Source organism: Triturus cristatus, chromosome 3_2, assembly GCF_964204655.1.
Source record: "Triturus cristatus chromosome 3_2, aTriCri1.1, whole genome shotgun sequence".
In the NCBI taxonomy this organism is placed as follows: Eukaryota; Metazoa; Chordata; class Amphibia; order Caudata; family Salamandridae; genus Triturus; species Triturus cristatus.
The window spans coordinates 57,962,944-57,983,764 of NC_140584.1; the positions used below are offsets into that span (position 1 = coordinate 57,962,944).

The 20,821-nt window shown below is 45.9% G+C and overlaps 1 protein-coding gene across 1 annotated transcript in view; it reads left to right on the forward strand.

Annotated features, from left to right (window-relative positions):
• JAM3 (junctional adhesion molecule 3) overlaps positions 1-20,821 on the forward strand; it is a 363,931-nt gene that overhangs the window by 161,645 nt on the left and 181,465 nt on the right. The window contains exon 3 of the mRNA XM_085647234.1: positions 6,472-6,585. Coding sequence (XP_085503360.1) covers positions 6,472-6,585 — 114 coding nt within the window. The remainder of the gene's footprint in view (positions 1-6,471; positions 6,586-20,821) is intronic.

A 20,821-nucleotide genomic window follows, 5' to 3' on the forward strand; every position in this document is an offset into this window, starting at 1 on the left:
CCCTTGGGATAAAGGAGTTATCCCCCTGCTTGGCAGACACCTGAAACACTGCAAGTGACCCGGTTGGAACTTCGCTGCTCTCACGAACTTCGACGTCTTCCAGAACCCTTGAGGTGGGTTTCCAGCGCATCCCAGAGGCCAGTGAGTGTGCTCAACGACTTTGGGCACCGTGGACCGCGTGGGTGCCGAGATCCCCAATACCCCGAGACCCCGGCCTCTACTTGCATAGCACACGACCCTGATCAGTGGGGAAGTTGTGCTTTGGCCCGTTTACGAGCCAGCCACTTTGCAGCAGTTGTGCCAAAGACCAGCGCCCTAGCCCCCTCCGGTGGCCCGTGGGTGCCCTTTTACGCACTCCAAATTGCCGCCTCCCGCGGTCCCTTGTCTCTCGACTTGTGGGCCGTAGCGGAGGTCTATCTTTGAACACAAGAGTTCCCCTGGTTGCTCCAGGCCTGCTCTACGCTCTCCCTAAAGGAGAGCACCCTCAGACCTCGTGGGTCTGCACCAGCAGCTGCTTTGTTCATCTTGCGTGGGTTGCGGTTGCCAAGGCTTAGTGGATCCAATCGGGACACTAACACCGCAGCGACCCTCATCCGACGTGGGACAGTCGCCCTCCAGAAGCTGGCCTTCCTTGAAGCCTCCCGGAGCCCGTGACTGCAGAGCCAAGCTGCACCCATCTCTACCTGAAGCACCCGACATCCACGAGCTCCTTCCTGTGAGCTACCTGGTCACTGTGCCGTGACCCAGACTCTGTCCCCTCTGCTTTCAGGTTCTTCTCTACATTTTCTACATCTTAGATCTTCACGACTTCATCGACGCTTTCGGCTAGCAGCAGTTTGGACTACTTTTCCATTGAAAATCAGCCCGCGACCCGACACCAGAATCGACCTATGCACCCGGCTTCCCTGGGGCAGGTAACAGTGGTACTTTGGTACTCCCGTGGTAGTGGGCTCTCCAAAGCCTTAAGTCTCAAGCCTTAACTTTGTACTCCTGCTAGAAGTGTCTTTAATCTTTAAATATTCAACCGCGACATTCTCCATAGACTAGCATTGTGATCCCGATAGCAACTTCTTGTGCTGCACGCGTCTCCCGTGGGACCCCTTCCTCTTAACAGTGGGTGGATTCTGAAGGGGCAAGCGATCCTGAATGCCCTAGGCATTGTCTGTAGAATTGTCGTGGTTCTTATACCACTATTTTAGTATATGGTTTGGTCCCCCCCTGGGGCCCATTGATTTCTGTGCTATTTATTGTGTTTATAAATGCTTGTTTGAAGTGTAACTTTGCCACTAGCCACATAAAGTGACTGTGGGATTCTGTCTAGAATAAATACATATATTTTATATATATACCTGTGTGGGCTACTCTTTCATTTGGTTATTCAAGAGGTTATTATGGTGAAACAATAAGCTTAACACTCCTTCAAGACTTAGCCTGAAGGCTGCTCGCCACAGCTACCACTAGGATAGCTTTCTTTAAAGGTTGTCTTAAACCTATCATCAATAAGAGTCGAATTGGACTGGTGCAAGGTGTCCCTATAACTAGGAACAGCATATGCCAGGCCAACTTCTCACACTTTGTTACTTTTGTTCACAGAATTTTTAAAAAGTTTTTACATCCTGAAAACTTGACAATACCTTGGAGCATCAATCATTGCAGGTACACTTAGGGGATCTAGTGGTTGCAGATAGATTATATTCCCCGTATATGAGGTTCTTTTAATCGCTGACACCAACCCCACCCTCTTTGTTTTATGTTTCACAGTCAAGGCCATTTTCCAGTCCCCGTCCTGAGGAGAACCCTAGAACAACTTAGGGTTTGAAACGCGTTGACGACTCTGAGCTGAAGCCATGACATTTATGGGGCACCCCAAGGAGTGTTAAAAGAGATGTATTCCCTTATGGGGTTATGACCCCTTGTACATAGAGTAGCCTTCCGCTCAGCAAGCAGGCAGAACGGTTTAATTAAGACACGTCTGCCTGTTCCTTTTGTGTTATACATGGACTGGTGTTCTCTAAAGACTTGTAGGAGGCAATTGACATTTCATATGGTGTCTATGTTTTGTATATGTGTGTATTAATTATTTTGTATATGCATGTATATGCAATTTTGTTGTTAAATGTGAAAAGCTAGTTTCTTTTTTAAGACATGACGAAATGTTTCTATGCATAATAATGTGAAACTGAAAAACAATATAAAATAAATCATGCATGCCTAGGATTTAATGGCTAGGCTTTGCTAAATAATTATTCAACAACCTTTCTAGCCCATTTTTTGTTTGTTAAAATTATAGTGGTCTAGGCCAGTAAGTGATAGGAACCCAGCCTTCTTTGTTTTACATGTTAATACATTACTCAGCATACTTTAAGAAGTGCTCCCAGTTCTTGTAATTATAAAAGTTCACATCCTGAAACAATGTGCTATGTCAGAAGAAATGCTCATCCTAAATACTTTTCCAGGCAAATCAATGGCCATCATGAATAACCTACTGTGAATTAAATCACATATGAAATCCTACTATGCAGGGCTGTGATGCCATCTTAAAAATGTGTGCCTAAGAGAAGCAATATTCAATAGTGCTATTGTGCAATGGAATAAAGAAACTTCACACTTTACCATGGAAGTGGGTTTCTAAAAATATTGGGTTAAGATCAGATATAATAAATATTGTAGGTACTAGATGCAGGAGACTACCCTGTCAGAAGAACAGTCTGGAGAGGGCAATTTAAAGAAAAAACACTGCAAAGTGGTTCTGAAAGTGCAAATGGAGAATACACTTCCCCTGTCTGCTTTTACTGTATAAAAATGTGAGCCACTGACCAATTTCTGGTTCCCCTTCACCAAGGAAGGGAGTGCTCTGCAAAGTACTTTGAGGACTGTTGTGCAATCAGAGCACATGTTTACCTGAAAGGCAGTCTCCCAGAGATGAGGGGACATGCCCTGGAGCCTTACTTTGCCGAAGAGCTGTACCTCTGACTATTGGCACATTTCCAGGAAGACCAATCATTCTGATCACACTGTGTAACTCAAGTACTGTGCCCATGATGGATGCCACACTGAACCCCAGAGCGGTGCCATATTATATGTTGCCGCGAAAACCAAGAACTATGTTTGCGGTGGACATTGCCACCAGTAGTAAGAACTGTGTCTGTGTTGGTCAATGCCACCAGAGAAGAGTGTGCCAGAGGTATTCGCCACTACTTCATTTCCAAAGTGCGTCCTGTGACTGTCACAGTACTGCTCTAACCCCCATCTGTTTGGCAACTTATCTGCTGTTCCCTGCCGACTGACACTGAAGCGGGTCTGATGCTTGCAGAGGGCCCCCACATATGCCCAGTACCTGCATTCGCCAAAGGATTCCAGGCAGATGAATCTGTTGTCCCATCATGCTTTCAGCCTGTCTCGATGGAGGGTCCCATCCGCAGCTGACACATCTCCCAGAAGCAGAAGAGATCAGAGATGCAAGTTGACGGTTTTACGCCGGCTGCCTAAAGGACATAGAGCTCGCTCTGTATTGTGATGAGTGTGTCAAGGGGCTTTACCTAACTGAGTGCAGCCTTTATTGAACTGGGCTCTCTGCACCTGTTACTTGATTCATACTGCACAAAATTCTCTAATCTGAAAGGGAACCTGCCTATTTTCACAAGAGGATGGACACCCAGGAGAAGGGGATGGGTAGGGTGGTACCCCAACAGCCAATGTTATCATTGTCTTTGCTTCTCTTATTAGTCTGGTATTCCATTTTATATATTAATCTTATCTAAGTAAAGTACTTGACTGAACCTTGATTTATTGCACTACTGGGTGTTTGTTGAGTCCTGAACTTGTGCACCTCTACACTATCTCCCTAGGAAGCCTGTGACTACTCACCATTGCTACCACTGAGAGTCGAGTACTTGATCCAGTTTGGAGAGCCATAATAGGACAGACCCCGGCTCATCAGATGCAGTCGACCGTAGTCCCATGACTGAGACCCAATATCGCTTGCTTGCCACACGGCCATTTGAATGGGGTGTAACTCTGTATTAAAGGATTTATATTGCTACCACTTACTCTTGATGATCACCACTAGTAGGTGGGAAACAGTCCTCTGAAATCAATGCTCAGTATATGAATATGTTCATGCTGCAAAATGAAAATATTTCTGTCCTGTAACACTAGTTTTGTAGCTTCAAAGTATTCTAAACTCACTTGCAACCCTCCCACCTTCCCAGTTAATGAATGCTTTTACAATATTTACCATCACCTACTCATGGATGGAACCCTCATGTAGCGGTCCCCTGGAAAATGCATCACATAAGCTACAGTGTTGGACAATACAATCCAGAAATGGCATCTGCAATTTGGTTAATTGTAAGCATTGGTCTTGCCTTCATCCCGAGTCATACTGATTCCACATACAGTTAATACCCAAACACATTATCCATTTAAATAAAGTGCTTTTCCAAATGCTATCCCTAGGTGGTAAGATCCTCGACAACTGGTGAATCTAAATAACCTCAAGCCTTAAAGCTATTCTTACAGGTAAGTAACTTTTTCTTTTCTCCATTTGGATCAAAACAATTCCTATGTTTATTTGCAAAGAGCTGTGATTGGTATTGATCTATGGTATAGGGAGCCTTCTTGTCTACTGTCCCATGAGTCAGCGCAGCCTGTAGAAAAGATGGGTAAGCAGATCTATGGGAATTCTTTCCTGCAGCCTAGGCTGAGATAGGGACTTTCTTGGCTACAGCCAGTCATTGACTGGTCCACTTTTGTAGATCATCACTCCCATTTTATAAGGTCATTGTGATCCTTGATGAAGCGTGAAAGTTAACCGACTCTACAAGCCTAGAGTCACCACGGATCACATTAACTAAACAGAAAGAAATAAGGCTCTTGCAATTTTTTTATGTATGGTTGACCTCTCACAGTGAGCCTCCCTTGGTAGGTGGTAAGTTCTCGGCCTTCCTTCAGGGACATGGAATGATTCTACACTTTTACTGATTTTTCTAGCTTTTGGGGACTGACTGCCACAACCAATGCTCTAATCACTTCCCTTTCTCACTTCAGAATTTAAGCCCTAGATCTTTGAAATGAGATGGTCCTTTATCCTGCAATGACTTCAACAGAGGTTCCTCTTAACCTTGGACACCAATCCTTTATAGACCAATCCTAGAATCTAAAGAATGCTAATGCTTACTCAAAAGTTTAACCTTCCACGCTTGGGTAGTTTCTAATTTCCATATTAAGATTGTTATTTTGGATGAAGCCTAAAACTCACATCATGTATGGGCAACAAGTTCTTTGTCTTTCCATAGCTCTATTTCTAGTTCTCCTTGCTGAATTCTTCTTCTTAAACCTCCTTACAGTCAAGTTATCCCATCAAGCAGAGTAATTCTCTTCCTGGACAAGGTCTCTAGCTGCTAGGAGCATATGGCTTGTTTCATGGGACCTGTTGGGGATCATTTGCTTTTGTTGTATGTGGTCTTACTACCTTGCCCTGGCTGCACACTTTTCTGGGCAAAGCCCTGCTGCCCAACTGAGTCCCAGTGTTGAAGAGCCCCTCACCACCCTGTTTCTGGATTGTTGAGCTTGGGGTGGGCATAACCTGGCCTCTGTTGGCATGCAGCTGAGGTTCTAGTCCAAGAGTCAATCTATTTTTATTAACTAATTTAACTTGATTTAAATTTATTGTGGAATTATGTAGGACATACAAATCCAAAATAAATCATGGTAGAAAGGGAAATAGGGTACGATTCACTGAACAAAGCCAAAAAGAGGCATGCATATATCCCATTTAGGAGAGTGAGCAAAGAAATGTATTGCAAAAGGAGAATATGATGAAAAGTAAATGGGAAATAAAGGCACCAAAAGATAAGTCATATGATCAATAGTCCCAGACCCCCTTGCACTACAAAGCAAGGGTGTGGAGCCTGCCCACCCTCACTTCCAAGTACAAGACCCTTTTTTCCATGATTTATGTCAATGGTGGGTTGCTGGGATGAAGTCTTCTTGGATGCCCACCTCTCGGGTTTAGTAATCATTCCATAAGCCTGGAGTAGGGAGATTAGACATTAATAAGGACAGGTTACTCTCCTTAGTGACTTTTGTATTGGTAGTCTTCAACTAAATTTCCTCCAAACGACCATTCCACTTGCCCCCTTCTGTCTGCAGTTGCCTCTTGACTTGCTTGTGTAGCGAAACTGAAGACTGGAATCTGTGCAGTGCACATGGAAAATGCAACTTGCACAGAGTGAAATGAGCATATACTCGAGTTTCACATATGTGAACCAATTTTACGATGGGGAAAGGTGTCTGTCATCTGTCACGGCCTTCTACCCTGGATAACCCACATGTCTTGATAAAGGGAAATTAAAGAATAGCAGTACGGGTCTCTCATCAAAGAATAACGTTTACTTTTCTTGTCAATTTCCTTCTTGCAAAATGCCTGGTCTAACTTGGATGCTAATTCTTCTTCTTCTCCTCTTCCAGGTGTTGAGTTATCCTGTATCATTAAATCTACTGAAACACCCAACCCAAGGATCGAATGGAAGAAGATAAGAAATGGGGAGACATCCTACGTGTACTTCACGGACAAAATCATGGGTGGGACGAAATTCTTTATTTTTTTTGTTACATCCCATATCCACCATTGTATGTGAATTTCTTAATTTCACCCCCTCTCATTGTGTTTACTTAAACTGTTCTCTACCTACCACATTCTGTTCTTTTCTCCAACTATTTATCTCAAAGTAGTACTTACATCCTCCACCTGCAAGCCTAAACTTCCCTGTTCTAAAACATCTCTTTTGGTTTCAGCCTCTAACAATCCGTCTTTCTGTTTCAAGGTAGCCCAGGTTCGCCGGTCATCCAGGGAAACTTAGCAAACCCAGACATGTAAAAAGAAAACTATAGACACCCAGGATAGTCCAGGCTGGTGTAGTTGCATTGATCCCATGGTGTTTTCTTACCCATAATGCCCTGCAAACCTCAAAATATGCCTAAAAGTGCACATTTTCCTTGCATTTCCATGGCAATGGAATCTACAGGGGTCCCCAAAATTCCTACTACCTAACTTTCTGTAACAGAAATAGGAGGAAAATGTGCATTTTAGCCAAAGCTTGAGGTGTGCAAGGCCTTGTAGGTAAAAACAAAACATATGTCCAACCACCATCCACTCCCCCATGTGGCTAGATTTCAGAAATATGCAAGTATGGTAGGTTTTCCTGTGTGACGTCTGAGGTATGGCTCAAACTCCCCTGCTACCCCATGTAAAAGACACATGGATTCTGCTGGGTAACATATGATGTCTCCAGGTCGCTTTCTGGGGTGTATTGTGTTGCAGGTGCTGGGCCCAGCCACACAAGTGAGTTACTATTTTTTTACGGGAAACTGGTGGGAATGCAGAATAATAGAACATTTATTACCAACTGAATTTCTCTGCATTTGTGCCTTCCAACTGTAAAACCGTGTGCAAGAAAGAAGACATTTTGCAAAATGCCCTCTGAATCATTAGCTACTATGGCTATGCATAACTTCCTAGATGTACAAATAACCACTGCTCCTAAACACAGTAGCTGGTATACCTATCAGTAATACATGGATTTCCTTCACACCCATTTTAAACTGTTTATATTGTACCATAACAGTTGCTCTGTACTTGGTAAATAATGAAAAAACATTGTTGAAGGTGCAGCTTGGTTGTTTGATCAGTGTACCTCGGGTTCTTAGAGAACCTACAAACCTTATACATACGTTCGATCAGAGCAGTCTAGTGGATGTAATGGTATATTGCTTTTGAAAATTGGCCATCGTGTCAAGAAGTAACAGATGAAATCATCACAAATGGCAGGTTTGTTTTACTACTCATTTTTAATATTTTTAGGTATTGCCTAGGCAGCGCATATCTAGGATATGGGCCTCAAAAAACACCCATCTTTTTCATTGGTTCCTCTTGCTGTTCTTTACAAATGATGGCTTTTCATGGGTGAATACACTTAGTAGTACCTCTTTTAGGTCTTTTGTATCCTCCCATGAGGACTGCCCCTGTTACATGTGCCCTTACTCATCAGTTTACTTGGAGAACTATAAGAGCACTCTTTTTTCTGTTGGCCTGCCTCTGCTCAAGTGTTTTTTACTTCGCATGAGCAGCTTCATTTGCCGGCCCACTCAATATCCTTGTGCCGTGCACCCCCACTCCTCACCCCTCCATTTGTAAACAGATTAGTAAGAGATTCTGCTCTAGCAAACCTATATTTGTATTTGTTGAGGTACTGCTCTAGCGGGCCCGTTTTAGGTAAGAGGGCAAGGTTCTGCTTTAGCGAGCCCATTTGTGCCCAATATGAGATACTGATTTAGCAGTTCCGTTTGGGTTTGTACGGTATGTGCTGGAGATTGTACAGCACATTTGTTGTTGAAGATCCGAGGCCGTGGTAAAGGCACTGCATGCACACTGTGGTTGTGGTCTCATTGCTTGATAACACGTGAGGGCATATCGGCATGACCCACTGCTTTTACCTAGGATCAATAAAGAAGCGTAAAGTGCTTCCCTAGTTAAAACAATTGTGTGTGCTCGGGCGTTTGTGGCAGTGTGCAAGTACAGAGCAGCACAAGAAATGCTTCGGGGAAAAGAGGCCCAATGTTGAGGACAGTGCTGGCAGAGAGGATTCTCCTGAAGTTGGCCCTCGCATTAGTGAAAGATTGAGCTATTGGCATCGCAAATGATAATGTTTGTTGGATTTTTTTTCATTGGGTCAAAAAATATCCCAGCAGTAGCATACGTAATTAAATAAAATCCACGAAGCAAGGAAAGGGTGCAGCACCACACAGGCTGTTATTAGGTGTCCCTGTGGAGTTGTAAAGGGACCTCTGTTAGCCACATAAGGTACTGCAATCATAATGCAATTATAAGGAGAACGATTGCAGCTGAGCATTTTTTTATTGGAAGTGAAATTTTTGTTAAATGAAAAAGGACAAAGAAGTAGCTAAATCAATGGGGGTGCTACACCCCCCTGCTTCAAGTGGCTCTTTTTGCCATCTCTTCTACAAACAGGGTGCCAAAACAACCACACCTAATGTCTCTACCTCCTCCTATAGGCAACCACAAACCTCCCCCTCAAGGGGATACTACAGGGGCATGTCTAGAGGAAACAATTCAAAAGGTAAAGGTAGGAGTGTCTCAGCACGCTCTGCCCCCTCCACCTCCAAGCAGTGACTCTCTGCTTATTCCCCCCCGACCACTTAACACCTGTAGGGTGATGATTACATCATTTCTTCCCCGCCTGGAAAACCATAACGCCAGATCAATGGGTGTTGGACATTATCCAACATGGCAATTGTCTGGACCACCTAACTGCACCTCCAAGCATTCTAACTCGCAGACACATTCTCTCCACAGAATATCAAAATCTCACACAGGAAGTTGAGTCTCTTTTAGCCAAGGAAGCCATGGAGCCCGTCACTATTCCACATCTGGGTGCAGGAGTGTACTCCCTATACTTTCCAATTCCCCCAACAGATGGCTCCCTATGGCCTATTTCAGATCTCAGGCCCTTAAATCATTACATACTATTAGTACACTTCCATATGGTCACTCTTCAAGACTTGATCTCACTACCTCAGTAAGGCAACTTTATGTCAGCACTAGATTTAAAGGACGTTTACTTCCACATTCAAACAAACCCAAATCATCGCAAAAACCTCATATTTGTTATAGCTGGAAAGCATGGTCAGTTCAAAGTTCTTCCATTCAGAGTCACTGCTGCTCTCTGGGTGTTCACCAAATGTCTAGCAAAAGTATCAGCACATCTGCGCAAACAGAACATTCATGTCTTTCCATATCTGGACAACTGGCTCATCAAAGTCAGTACACATCTCCTGTGTCAACAACACACACAGACTACTGTCCATCTTCTCCAACTGGGATTTACTGTCAACATACAGAAACCTTCAACCTCTACAGATTAAGCCATATTTAGGGGTCATGCTCAACACAGTTAGGTATAGTATACCCAAATGTAGCCAGCGTTCAAAATATCCAAATACTGCAATAGCAGTGTGTAATAATCAAAGATGTCTCGTAGACAGGTGGCTTAGAATAGGTTAAAGGTTTATTCCATAAGTTACAAAGTCCAAGTAAAACACCAGAAAGGCCTCTGCTAAGATCCTATGTGAGCCCCACCAGGAGCAGCCTCCCTGCTGCTCAGCCCATCTCTTCCAACTGCCAACTCCTCCAGTCCCACACACCAACATTCCAAGTGACATCACTCATGGCTGAGCAGCAAGGGACAGGACAGTAATGAGAAAGATGTACAACAACAACAATAGATTATAGCACATCTCCCTTCCTTAGAAAAACAAGCAAAAGATATGCATTGAATCAAGATAGCACAAAATCAAAAAGGAAGAACAATAAGCAAATAATTATACATCAAATCAGCAAATAGTCGCAAGAAAATAACAATAACAAAAGAATGATGAACACCATCCCCCACCCCAGAGAAACAAATCAGATGGTACACACTAGAACATATAACATTGAAATAGGGAAACGCACCTCCCTATGAACTCCAACACAGTAATAGGGGAAAACACCTCCCTATAGGGGAAAACACCTCCCTTAGACACATATAACATTGAAATAGGGAAACGCACCTCCCTATGAACTCCAACACTGTAATAGGGGAAACACCTCCCTATAGGGGAAAACACCTCCCTTAGACACAAAGAACATTGAAATAGGGAAACGCACCTCCCTATGAACTCCAACACTGTAATAGGGAAAACACCTCCCTATAGGGGAAAACACCTCCCTTAGACACAAAGAACATTGAAATAGGGAAACGCACCTCCCTATGAACTCCAACACTGTAATAGGGGAACAACATCACCCTATAGGGGAAAAACACCTCCCAAAAGTCTCCGAAATAGGGAAAATAAACCTCCCTATGATACCAAACACAGAAATAGGGGAAAACACCTCCCTATAGGGGAAAACACCTCCCATAACCTCAGAAATAGGGGAACTACGTCACCCTATAGGGGAAAAACACCTCCCAAAGACTCTGTAATAGGGAACCTCCCCAATGTACTCCATGACTCAAATCACAGTAATAGGGAAACATCCCCCCAAGATCCAGAATAGGCACTTACCGCTCCACAACCAGCACGTGACAGGATGTACACCACCCTGTGGAACATAACTGGGACACTCACCGCCCATACAACTCCCCCATGAGTGAATTCAATCACCAAACCAAAGCATGAAGGGTACACAGTGCAGTGAAGAAGGGTACACAGTGCAGTAGTAGAGGTTGCCCAATCACGGATAAGACCAAAACACTGTCAAGAGCACACACACACAAAAACAAGGGCATGCATAATAATAGAAGCAATGTGAAGAAGTAAACAAGAAATTCTTGACTCCGGTGAGCGATCTCTCACCCGAAGTCCTCACCCAAAGTGAAGTCCTTGTCCTTGTCTTCGTCCAAGATGCGCACTACCTTTCATAACCACCCAAACTGCAGGCAAGATCCAGTGTCCTCCGTGTGTTTCAAGACACATGACTAGGAAGTTCCCATTAAAAAAAACGTAGTTGACAAAGATCTGCAGCTTTAACAAAAGTGAACACCTCTTTCCCTACACATGCGCAAGTGCTCCAACAGAGCAGAGATCAGCTATGGAAACGAAGGTGTGCACCGCGCATGCACTCCATAATCGGACACTGAAGAAACGTGGTTGGCAAGGCTGGAACGCTGCTCGAAAATCCCTAACTGCACCGAGAAAACGATGCTCGATTGGCAAAGCAGTAGCTTGTACAAAATGGTGGCACGCAATACAACGGTAAGCCGGGTGGTTGCCGGCACGTTCGTGCATTCAAACGTGTAGACGCAGGGCAGAAAACCAGTAAAGACGTGATCATCAGAAGCCGCGCGTGTACAGAACAGGTAAGCGCTCGTGCTCTATTTTCATTTAAATGAAAGAGGTCTGCGCGCTCGTAACGGCTACAATCCTGTCCAAGTTCAACTCAAATTGAACGGCATCAAAAACCGATCTTTACATCCCCAAAGTCATCCAAGTTGCCAATGCTGCCAGCGCTCTGTGCTCAATCACATCAAAGTTCAGGCAAACACTCCTTGGGGCTCGACTTATGCCCCCGACAAAGGAGTGTCAGTACAATCCCATCCTCGTCGCCAGTGTAATAATCAAAGATGTCTCGTAGACAGGTGGCTTAGAATAGGTTAAAGGTTTATTCCATAAGTTACAAAGTCCAAGTAAAACACCAGAAAGGCCTCTGCTAAGATCCTATGTGAGCCCCACCAGGAGCAGCCTCCCTGCTGCTCAGCCCATCTCTTCCAACTGCCAACTCCTCCAGTCCCACACACCAACATTCCAAGTGACATCACTCATGGCTGAGCAGCAAGGGACAGGACAGTAATGAGAAAGATGTACAACAACAACAATAGATTATAGCACAGTTTCAACCCACCAAACACAGAACAGTCAAAACAGTTATGCAACTCTTAGGCATTGTAGCATCTTGCATAGCAGTGGTACCACATGCTTGGCTACATATGCGACAGCTGCAAGAATGTCTGGCACACCTATGGTCTCAATCACAGGGTCAGCTACATCTCCTCTTTCTCTGCAGTGGTGGAACATATAAAACCTACCAACAGGGCGGACATTTCCCGACCCTGTTTCCCAGATAATTCTCACAGCAGATGCATCCTTTTCAGGATGCAGTGCTCATCTTTCGGATCTCATAGTTCAGGGTCTCTGGAATACCAGTCACCAGGGTCTCCACATCAACTGATAATAAACACAAAAAAATCCTCGGTCTAGAATGCCAAACTAAACAAGATGAAGACACTGGAGATTATATCATGACGCTTGTGGGGGAATCCCTTTGTTAGGACGAAATCCCTCACCCACCATAGGTGGCATGCTTCATCATTGGGATTCTCCTCGTGATGGGAAAACCTAGTCCTGCCATGGGCTACAACACCCTCTCTGTTCCTAATTATTAAATTATTAGGATATGCTAAATCCTGCAATGAGAAGAAAGATGACTGGTTAGGTCGAGGGCGCAGCGCAAAAAAAGATACAAAGTGTGAGGATAGTGATATTAAAACTAGCTATCAAGAGCGACAGGAAAAGCTTTATTGACTCGTTCCTGGTGCCAGGATTAAAAACAGAGCACCTGCAATGAGAATTTATAACTGCACGTATCAGACGAAGGCAGGTCTACATGTTTCAGCCATATAGACCCATAAAGGTGTTGCGTCGTTCGTCAGGAGCTAAATATGCTACTGCGGGATAATAAGTGAAGAGTGATAAATAATAAAGTGAAATACAACACCAGTAATCATACTGATTGTGTAGCTGATTTACTTGTCGAACCTGTATAAAAACACAAGCAACAAGATAAATCAAATATACAAGTGACCCTAAGCATGTTTGTTTAAACAATTTGGAGGACAGTGTGAGATGCTTCTGTCGTCACTGGCCTACTGTAATGACACTTATGATGAAGAATTTGCTTACCCGTATTGTACGGATTGGAGGCCTCACCTAAACCCTGCGACAGCTCAGGGAAGGGGCACCGCTCTGAAAGAAAAGGGTGTTGGATGTGTCAAACATTGCAAAATGAAATGTATATAAACACATCTCCTTAACAGAATAATGAATGGAAATCTAATCACAAAAAAAAACAAATGCACACGTGATTACTAAAAAGATGTCTAATGGCTTGGGGCTCACCCTAGTGAGTGCCTCAGAGACACACATCAATCAGCCACGTCAATGAAGCAAATAATCGCATGGCCGCTATGTGTTGAAATACTAGATAGATCTGTCTTGATGTAATAGGACCAGGCTGCACATTTTAAAGAGGAGAACCACTGTAAACCTAATTGGCCCAGACTTCAGGGACGGTTCAGAACCTGGTAAAACCTGAATTAATATCCTTACTTGAATAACCCGGGGCTTAGACCCTGTCTTAGCAAGCCACCGGAGCCAGAGGCAATGCCTTAATAAGATTCAAACTGTTGACAAAGTTAGTAAGACAAATTCAAGAGAATATTGTCAGACGATTGTATCAATGCAAATCATTTGCCCAGAATGAGATGCAATTCAGAACCCGGGGTAGTATACGTAAATAGGTGTCTACGGGACTTAATCCCTGTTCTGACAAGCCGCTAGAACCAGAGATAATGCCTTTGCAAGAAACTAACTAAGCACAGAGTTAATGAGGCAAATCGGAGGACAGCTCGCCAGGAAATTAGCCATAAACGTAAGGTAAAGTAAACCGTTGCCCCTTAACAAGTGGGACAGCTGAAGGAAGGCTAACTATATCTAGCAATGCCACGGCCAGGCTCCGCCGAGCCTCTTACCTATCCGTCAGTACTCCGGACGGTCTACGAGCTGTAACAGGAGGCAGTCAGCTGCCGCTCGCAGGGATTTCAAATAGTCTATGGAACCCAGGACGCTTGCGCATGACGTACGAGCGTCATCGCGTAACGGCCGAGAACAACAGGAAATGTAGTCATTCTCGGCCGTGATGTCCTCTACGGTGCCATGAAATGCTGGTCATCAATTACAGGATCCCAATAAGGGTTTCTCCTTCTATTGGACTAGATAGAAAGTGTAATGCATCTACAGTAAAATGTAAGTTCAATAGATCTGGTGGAAATAAGAGCTTTGAAAAAACCCTTGGGTGTATGATGGGAATTGTAGTGCATCTCCCCTGGAGTGTAAATGCAGTTTATCATGTAAAAGTGTGGGCTTGGTTAATATCCTATATCGCAACTGGATTTGTACTTCATTATTGTTCACAGCCTCTCTGTAATGTCATAGCCGTTTAACACTGTGTGACATGTTTTACTGTAGTTTCTAAAGATGTATTTAATGTTCACCATGGCAAAATGCTGACCAGCAAAACAGTTACTGCGGACCTTAATAGTTGATAAAGGCAATAATGCCCTCTTTTCTGGTATCAGTTGAGGGTCAACATTTACCTATAAGGTATACAGACAGAAATAGAAATCGATCTTTACAAACCAAGTGTGGTTTATTGGACACGAGGTCTTGATTCTATTATTTTTTACAATGCAGTTCAAGAGAAATCGTCGTTCAAGCCCCCACTGTTGCTATGTAGCTTATGAACCCATCTTTTGTCTTGCAGAAATAAGACACTACAGAGAGGCTGTGAACAATAACGGAGTAAAAACCTAGTTGCGATATGGGATATAATCGCAAGTCCACACTTTTACATGATCAACTGCATTTAAAAGTGGGAAGGGTTCACACTCTCTACAGTTACTACATCTATCTCAGACGATTTAGCGTTGGGCATATGTCACAACATCCATTTGCTGGTAGAACACCTCCAAGGGATGGTCAACCACTTTGCTGGCCTCCTCAGCAGGATGCAGCAACAAGTCCACGAGTGGGAACTCCACCCACAAGTCCTTCTCCCATACTTTCACAAATGAGGGGTTTCCGCTAATAGATCTGTTCCCAATAGCAGACAATGCAAAATACCCACACTTCGCCTCCAGGTTCCCATACCCACTATCCAAAAGTAATGCTCTGTGGATTTATTGGTCATGGATATTTGCCTATGCTTTTCTTCCTCTCCCTCTTCTTCAGTTTTTGGTTCAGAGGCTCAGGCAAACGTCTCTCACCCTCATTCTAGTAGCTCCCACTTGGGCTGGCCAACCATAGTTCACTACACTACTCGAACTCTCTGTAGTTCCCCATCAGAAGCTTCCCCTCAACCCAGACTTGCTCACCCAGAACCATGGAGAAATCAGGCATCCAAATTCAAAGGAGCTCAACCTTACGATTTGGCTCCTGAGGTCATAGAATTCGGTAACCTTAATCTTTCCCCCTGAATGTATGACCATTCTTAAAGAAGCACCTAGACCCACAACTAAACCAAAGTGGAAAAGGTTTGTTTTCTACTGTTGCAGTAAACAAATAAATCCATTTGATGCAACTGTGCAAAACATTGTTTGCTACCTTCTTTATTTGAAGACCTCTGGCCTCGCTTACACTTCCATAAGTCTACAATTAGCCGCAGTTGCCACGTATATACAAAATTGGTAAGATTTATCCTTGGTCAAAGTACCAGTTTTGCAGCGTGAATCTTTCTGGATTCACTATGCTGTGCATTATTCCACCATCTTGTGGTTGGGTCCGGAATCGTAGTATTTTCTCTTTTTTTCCCTTTTTTTTTCGTGGCCCAGGTGGGCGGCGACGTCACACCATTTGGTGTCCTTTGTGACGTCGGCGCGCTTCCTGCGGAAGCTCCCACCTTTGGTCGCCATCTTCAGATTCTTTTTTCCGCCGTTGGGTCTGGATCGTTACCGAAGAGTTCCAGAGTTTTGGAAGAGGAATCAAGGAAAATCGAAGAAAATCGACGAAGAAGCAAGTTTTCAACTACACCGGACTACAGGTCCGGTACCCGGAGCGACGAGGGAGAAGTTTTGCGACCAAAACCTCAACGTTCGATGGAGGATGCGCTCGCAGGGGGCACCCTGAGTGCGGGGATGAACAAAACACCGTTCAAGTTTTGCACCAATTGCCACCACAAGTATGCCCAGAAGGATCAGCATCCAGTCTGCAACCTCTGCCTGCCGCTCGACCACAGCAGCGAAGACTGTAACGCCTGCTCGGCGTTTACACTGAAGACCCTCAGAGTAAGGGAGAGGCAGAGAAGGGCGAACCACAACATGCAGGGCCAGGGGCCACCTCCATCGCTCCGAGACTTGGGTCTCTCCAGTGGAGAGGAGTACAACATCGCCAAAGGACCAGAAGAGGTCATCGAGGACCATAAGAAGATGTCGAAGGAGGTAAGGGAGTCATCGACCCCTAAACACTCAGGTGGCACTCGAAAGGGTGAAGCAAAAGCCCCGATCGACACTCACAGAAGTGAAGCGAAGTCCTCGAAGGGAGCTCTGCCGTCGAAAACACTCGACGAAAGCAACAGCTACCAGGGACATTCAACCGAGCGGATCCTTCAAAAAGGACTCCCAATCGGCGAAAGCCCTCGAGAAACAAAGTTTGTCGAAGGTTTCCCTTCGAAAAGGACACCTCGTCGCAGAGAAAAGAAGGGCAGACTTCGTCGTCGATGTCGACGGCCACGAAAAGAAGCGCTCCAGCCCTCTACGGCAAACATGCCGCCGAGATGGAGAGGAAGAAGAGGAGGCTCGAGGCCGAAATGGCAAGCATCCTTCAACAGAAAAAGGACTTCGACGAGAAGATGAGCCAGTACACCATCCCGCCGAAGCCCGCGGTCTAAGTCGAAGGAGAGGACGCGGAACCGCCGAAAACCCCCGAACCAGTCGAGGAAAACGGGGACGAAGTCTACTATTTCGAGGGAGAAGGCGACGAAGACCTTCAATCCTACCGGTACTCGACACCCTCGGAGGCGCAAGACATGGATTGGCAAGATCTCCACACAGAATCGCCGGAAGAAGTAGACACGTACCCTTCGAGGCCCTCGCCGCCAGACGGCATAGGGGTCTACAACATGGTCGTGCAGAAGGTTGCACAGACTTATGGGGGGGAAATGGAGGAAGAGAAGCCGAAATCATGTTTCCTCCTGGAAACTCTACTGCCACAACAAACTAAGAGCCAATTCCTGCCCATGCTTACCAGTGTGCTGGATCAAGGAAGAGAGGCCTTTAGGGAGCCTGCAACATGCAAGGCAGTGACCCCTAGGACTCTGAAGAAATACAAACATTCTTCACAGGACCCTACACACATCCAAGGTTCAGTGCCAGCCGACTCCATTATTGTAGCAACGGCTAGGAAGAGGACCAATGTACCCACTAATGCCGGACCACCTCCAGGCAAGGAGAGTAGGAGGATGGATCTCACAGGGAGGAAAGTGGAGAGAAATGCGGCAATCCAATGGCGCCTCGCTAACTCCAACGCCCTGATCAACAGGCACGCTTAACAACACTGAGATGAAGTAGGACATCTCCTAAAACATCTACCGGAACAGTACCAGCAAAGAGCAACTCACCTGGTAGAAGAGGGGAAAAGCATGGCGAAAACATGCCTAAAATCAGCATTGGATGTGGCAGAAACATCAAGCAGGCTAATGGTGATAGGAGTGACTGAGAGAAGGCACGCATGGCTCAGAATTTCGGGTTTCCAGCCAGAGGTGCAAAGCAACATCCTAAACACACCTTTTAATGGAAAACAACTGTTTAGCACGCCAGTCGACGACAAGTTGGCACAGCTTGAGAAGGACAACGAAACTGCAAGATCCATGGGGGCGTTGTAGTTCAGGGGAATGAGAAGGGGCACCCCCATGAGAAGACCGGCCTCAAAAGAGTAATTCCATCTAGAATTCCACCTGCCCCAGTATGGAATCTCATATAGTACTTACGAAACTTATGGGTTAACAATTTGAACCGTTGCAGAACTGTTGCCTACAATTCTTGTCTTGGAAAGTTGCATTTTTGGTTGCCATTACTTCACTTAATCTTGTCAGTGTTGGAAAACGAGGCAGCATCTGTGAGGCCTGCACAAATAACCTGACTACATTTGTCCTTCACTGGGACCCAAACACCCAATTGTAGAGCCTGACTCTGAGGGTAGCGTTGCAGAGCAGTTTGAGGCTTACTCAAGGGAGGTGGTGTGGGCTAGTAATCGCCATTTGCAGGTGCGCAAAAATAACACTCAATAATTGATTGTCCAGTCTACTTTGCTTTATAAAAGTAAGAGTACATTTATTAAACACACACACTACTCGATACCCTGCACCAATTTACAAATATACATAAGCTGTTGGAATTACTTTGTGACATTGCATAACATCTCCACCCCTCCCACAGGGGGGTGGGGTCTAGTACCACCACTCCTATGTATGCACATCATCTTGCCCCCAATGCAGTTAGTTGAACGTAACCTGGAGCGAGGGCCCTGCGCACTGGCACCATCCCAGTGGCGACCCCCCCCCATTATCTCAACCAGCATTTAAAATAGGTAACCCTGCCTTGGAGACACACAACCCTGACTGAGCATTTCCTACTGACCATGAAGTATACACCTCTACATCTTAAGGGCTAGCAGTCTGGGTTCTCCACCTAAGCGCAACAGCAAGAATTCATGTTTGAGCATCACTTTAGAACAGTACTCATCACATTTGTGTATCATTAGAATGCATTGCAATTACAGCCCCTAAAGGCAGCCCCTAAAGGCATCACAGAATAGAGCATATACAGCCAGACACCCTAGCAGGAATGTCTAGCCACCTAACCCCGCTTTGCTTATGACTTGCATTACACCTGTACTTCTCAATACACATGTACTTCACATTACACAAGTGACTTCCAGTCCTCCTAAAAAGAAATGACCTTGGTCAATGCACTTTACAGAAATAACATTAAAAATGCCCTTCTCGTGCAATTGCACCTCTTCCCCTCCAGGGGATGCCCTTCTCTAGACATCCCCAGCTCAGCCCTTCATCCCTTGGCGCACTTCTCCATGCACCTCCAGCTGTAGAACAAAGGTTCCAGCCCAGGAGGTGTTTAAATGGTGCTGAGCCCTTGAGGGGTTATTCTTTCAGATGCCCCATGAAACTTAGGGGCGGACTGTTCTTCTTTGTGCTGGGGGAGGCTGCATTGCTCCTGCAGCTCCCCCTGCACCTCTTTTCCCACATGAGGGTGAACCCCTCTTCTGGGGGCCACCCAGCACCAAAATTGCACATTTCCAAATGCCAGGCAAGGCATTCTGGGGCGCTTCGTGCTCCTTTTTATGAATAATTGCTGAGCAGCTCTCCCGCTGTGCTGGGGAGAGCCGTGCTGGTGGCTTCGCCGCGTTCTTGGGCCTTGGTGGGGGGCCCAGTCCCACCCGGACCCCCAGGTAATGTCCTGTGGCTCAGGGAGCCCACCCCCGGCCGCTCGCGCTGACTTTTCTGGGGCCCGGTCCCACCCGGGCCCCGAGCACCACCCCTCCTCTCCGGGGCCCCGGTCCCACCCGGGGAGCCCGTCCGGCATTCATTTTCTGGCGGGCAGACGCGAGACTGCTTCCTGCCTCCGCGGGTCTTCGAGGGAGAGCGACAGCACTCCCCACCCCACCTCCTCCACACTTCGAGACTTCTTTTTGGGAGCACCCCCCGGGACCTGACCCACCCCGGGGGCATCTCTGAGAACGGCGGCGGAGCCCCAAGTGCTTCGTCGTCTGTCTTCTTAGGGGGTCAAAGGTCGCCTACCTGCCGGGGGGGCCATATCTCAGCCCCTGGGGATCCGATCTTCCCCATTTTCGCGTCCTCTTGCTCCTGGTGGCGCCCCCCAGCCACTGGGAGCACTCTCCTTCATCCTCTGGGCCTCTCAGAGGGGGTATTCAGCAGGGAGCTGCCTTCTCTGGCTCCCTGCGCCAGCCTTTTGCCTGTCTCTCTCCCTGCACCTCTCTTCTGCTGGCGCAGAGGCCCAGGCTTCTGCTCACTGGTCCTGGACTCTTCTCCTGGTGCTATTCTGCCTGCTGGGAAAATCAGGGGGTTCCTCCTTCCAACTGCCCATAGCACCAAGTTCCAGCACCCTCTGCCTCCGCAGCCAACACCCCAGAGAGAGCTTCTCTTCCTGTGCAAGCACTTTTTAAAAGTTGAGTAGGGGGCTCTTAGGAAGTCTCTGCTTGTCCTATCAAACAGCGACACATCACTGCCCTGCTCCCTCCTCCTTGTCCAGCCTCTGAGTTTATTTAAAATGGCGTCGTCCAGGGTCTCTGGCCACATGGTCTCTGGAAAAAAAAAAAGCCCCTCGCTTCCTTCCCTCCTTGGTGCAGCCTGGTGCCTGGCACCCAGTGATAGCTGCTGATGGATGAGCCT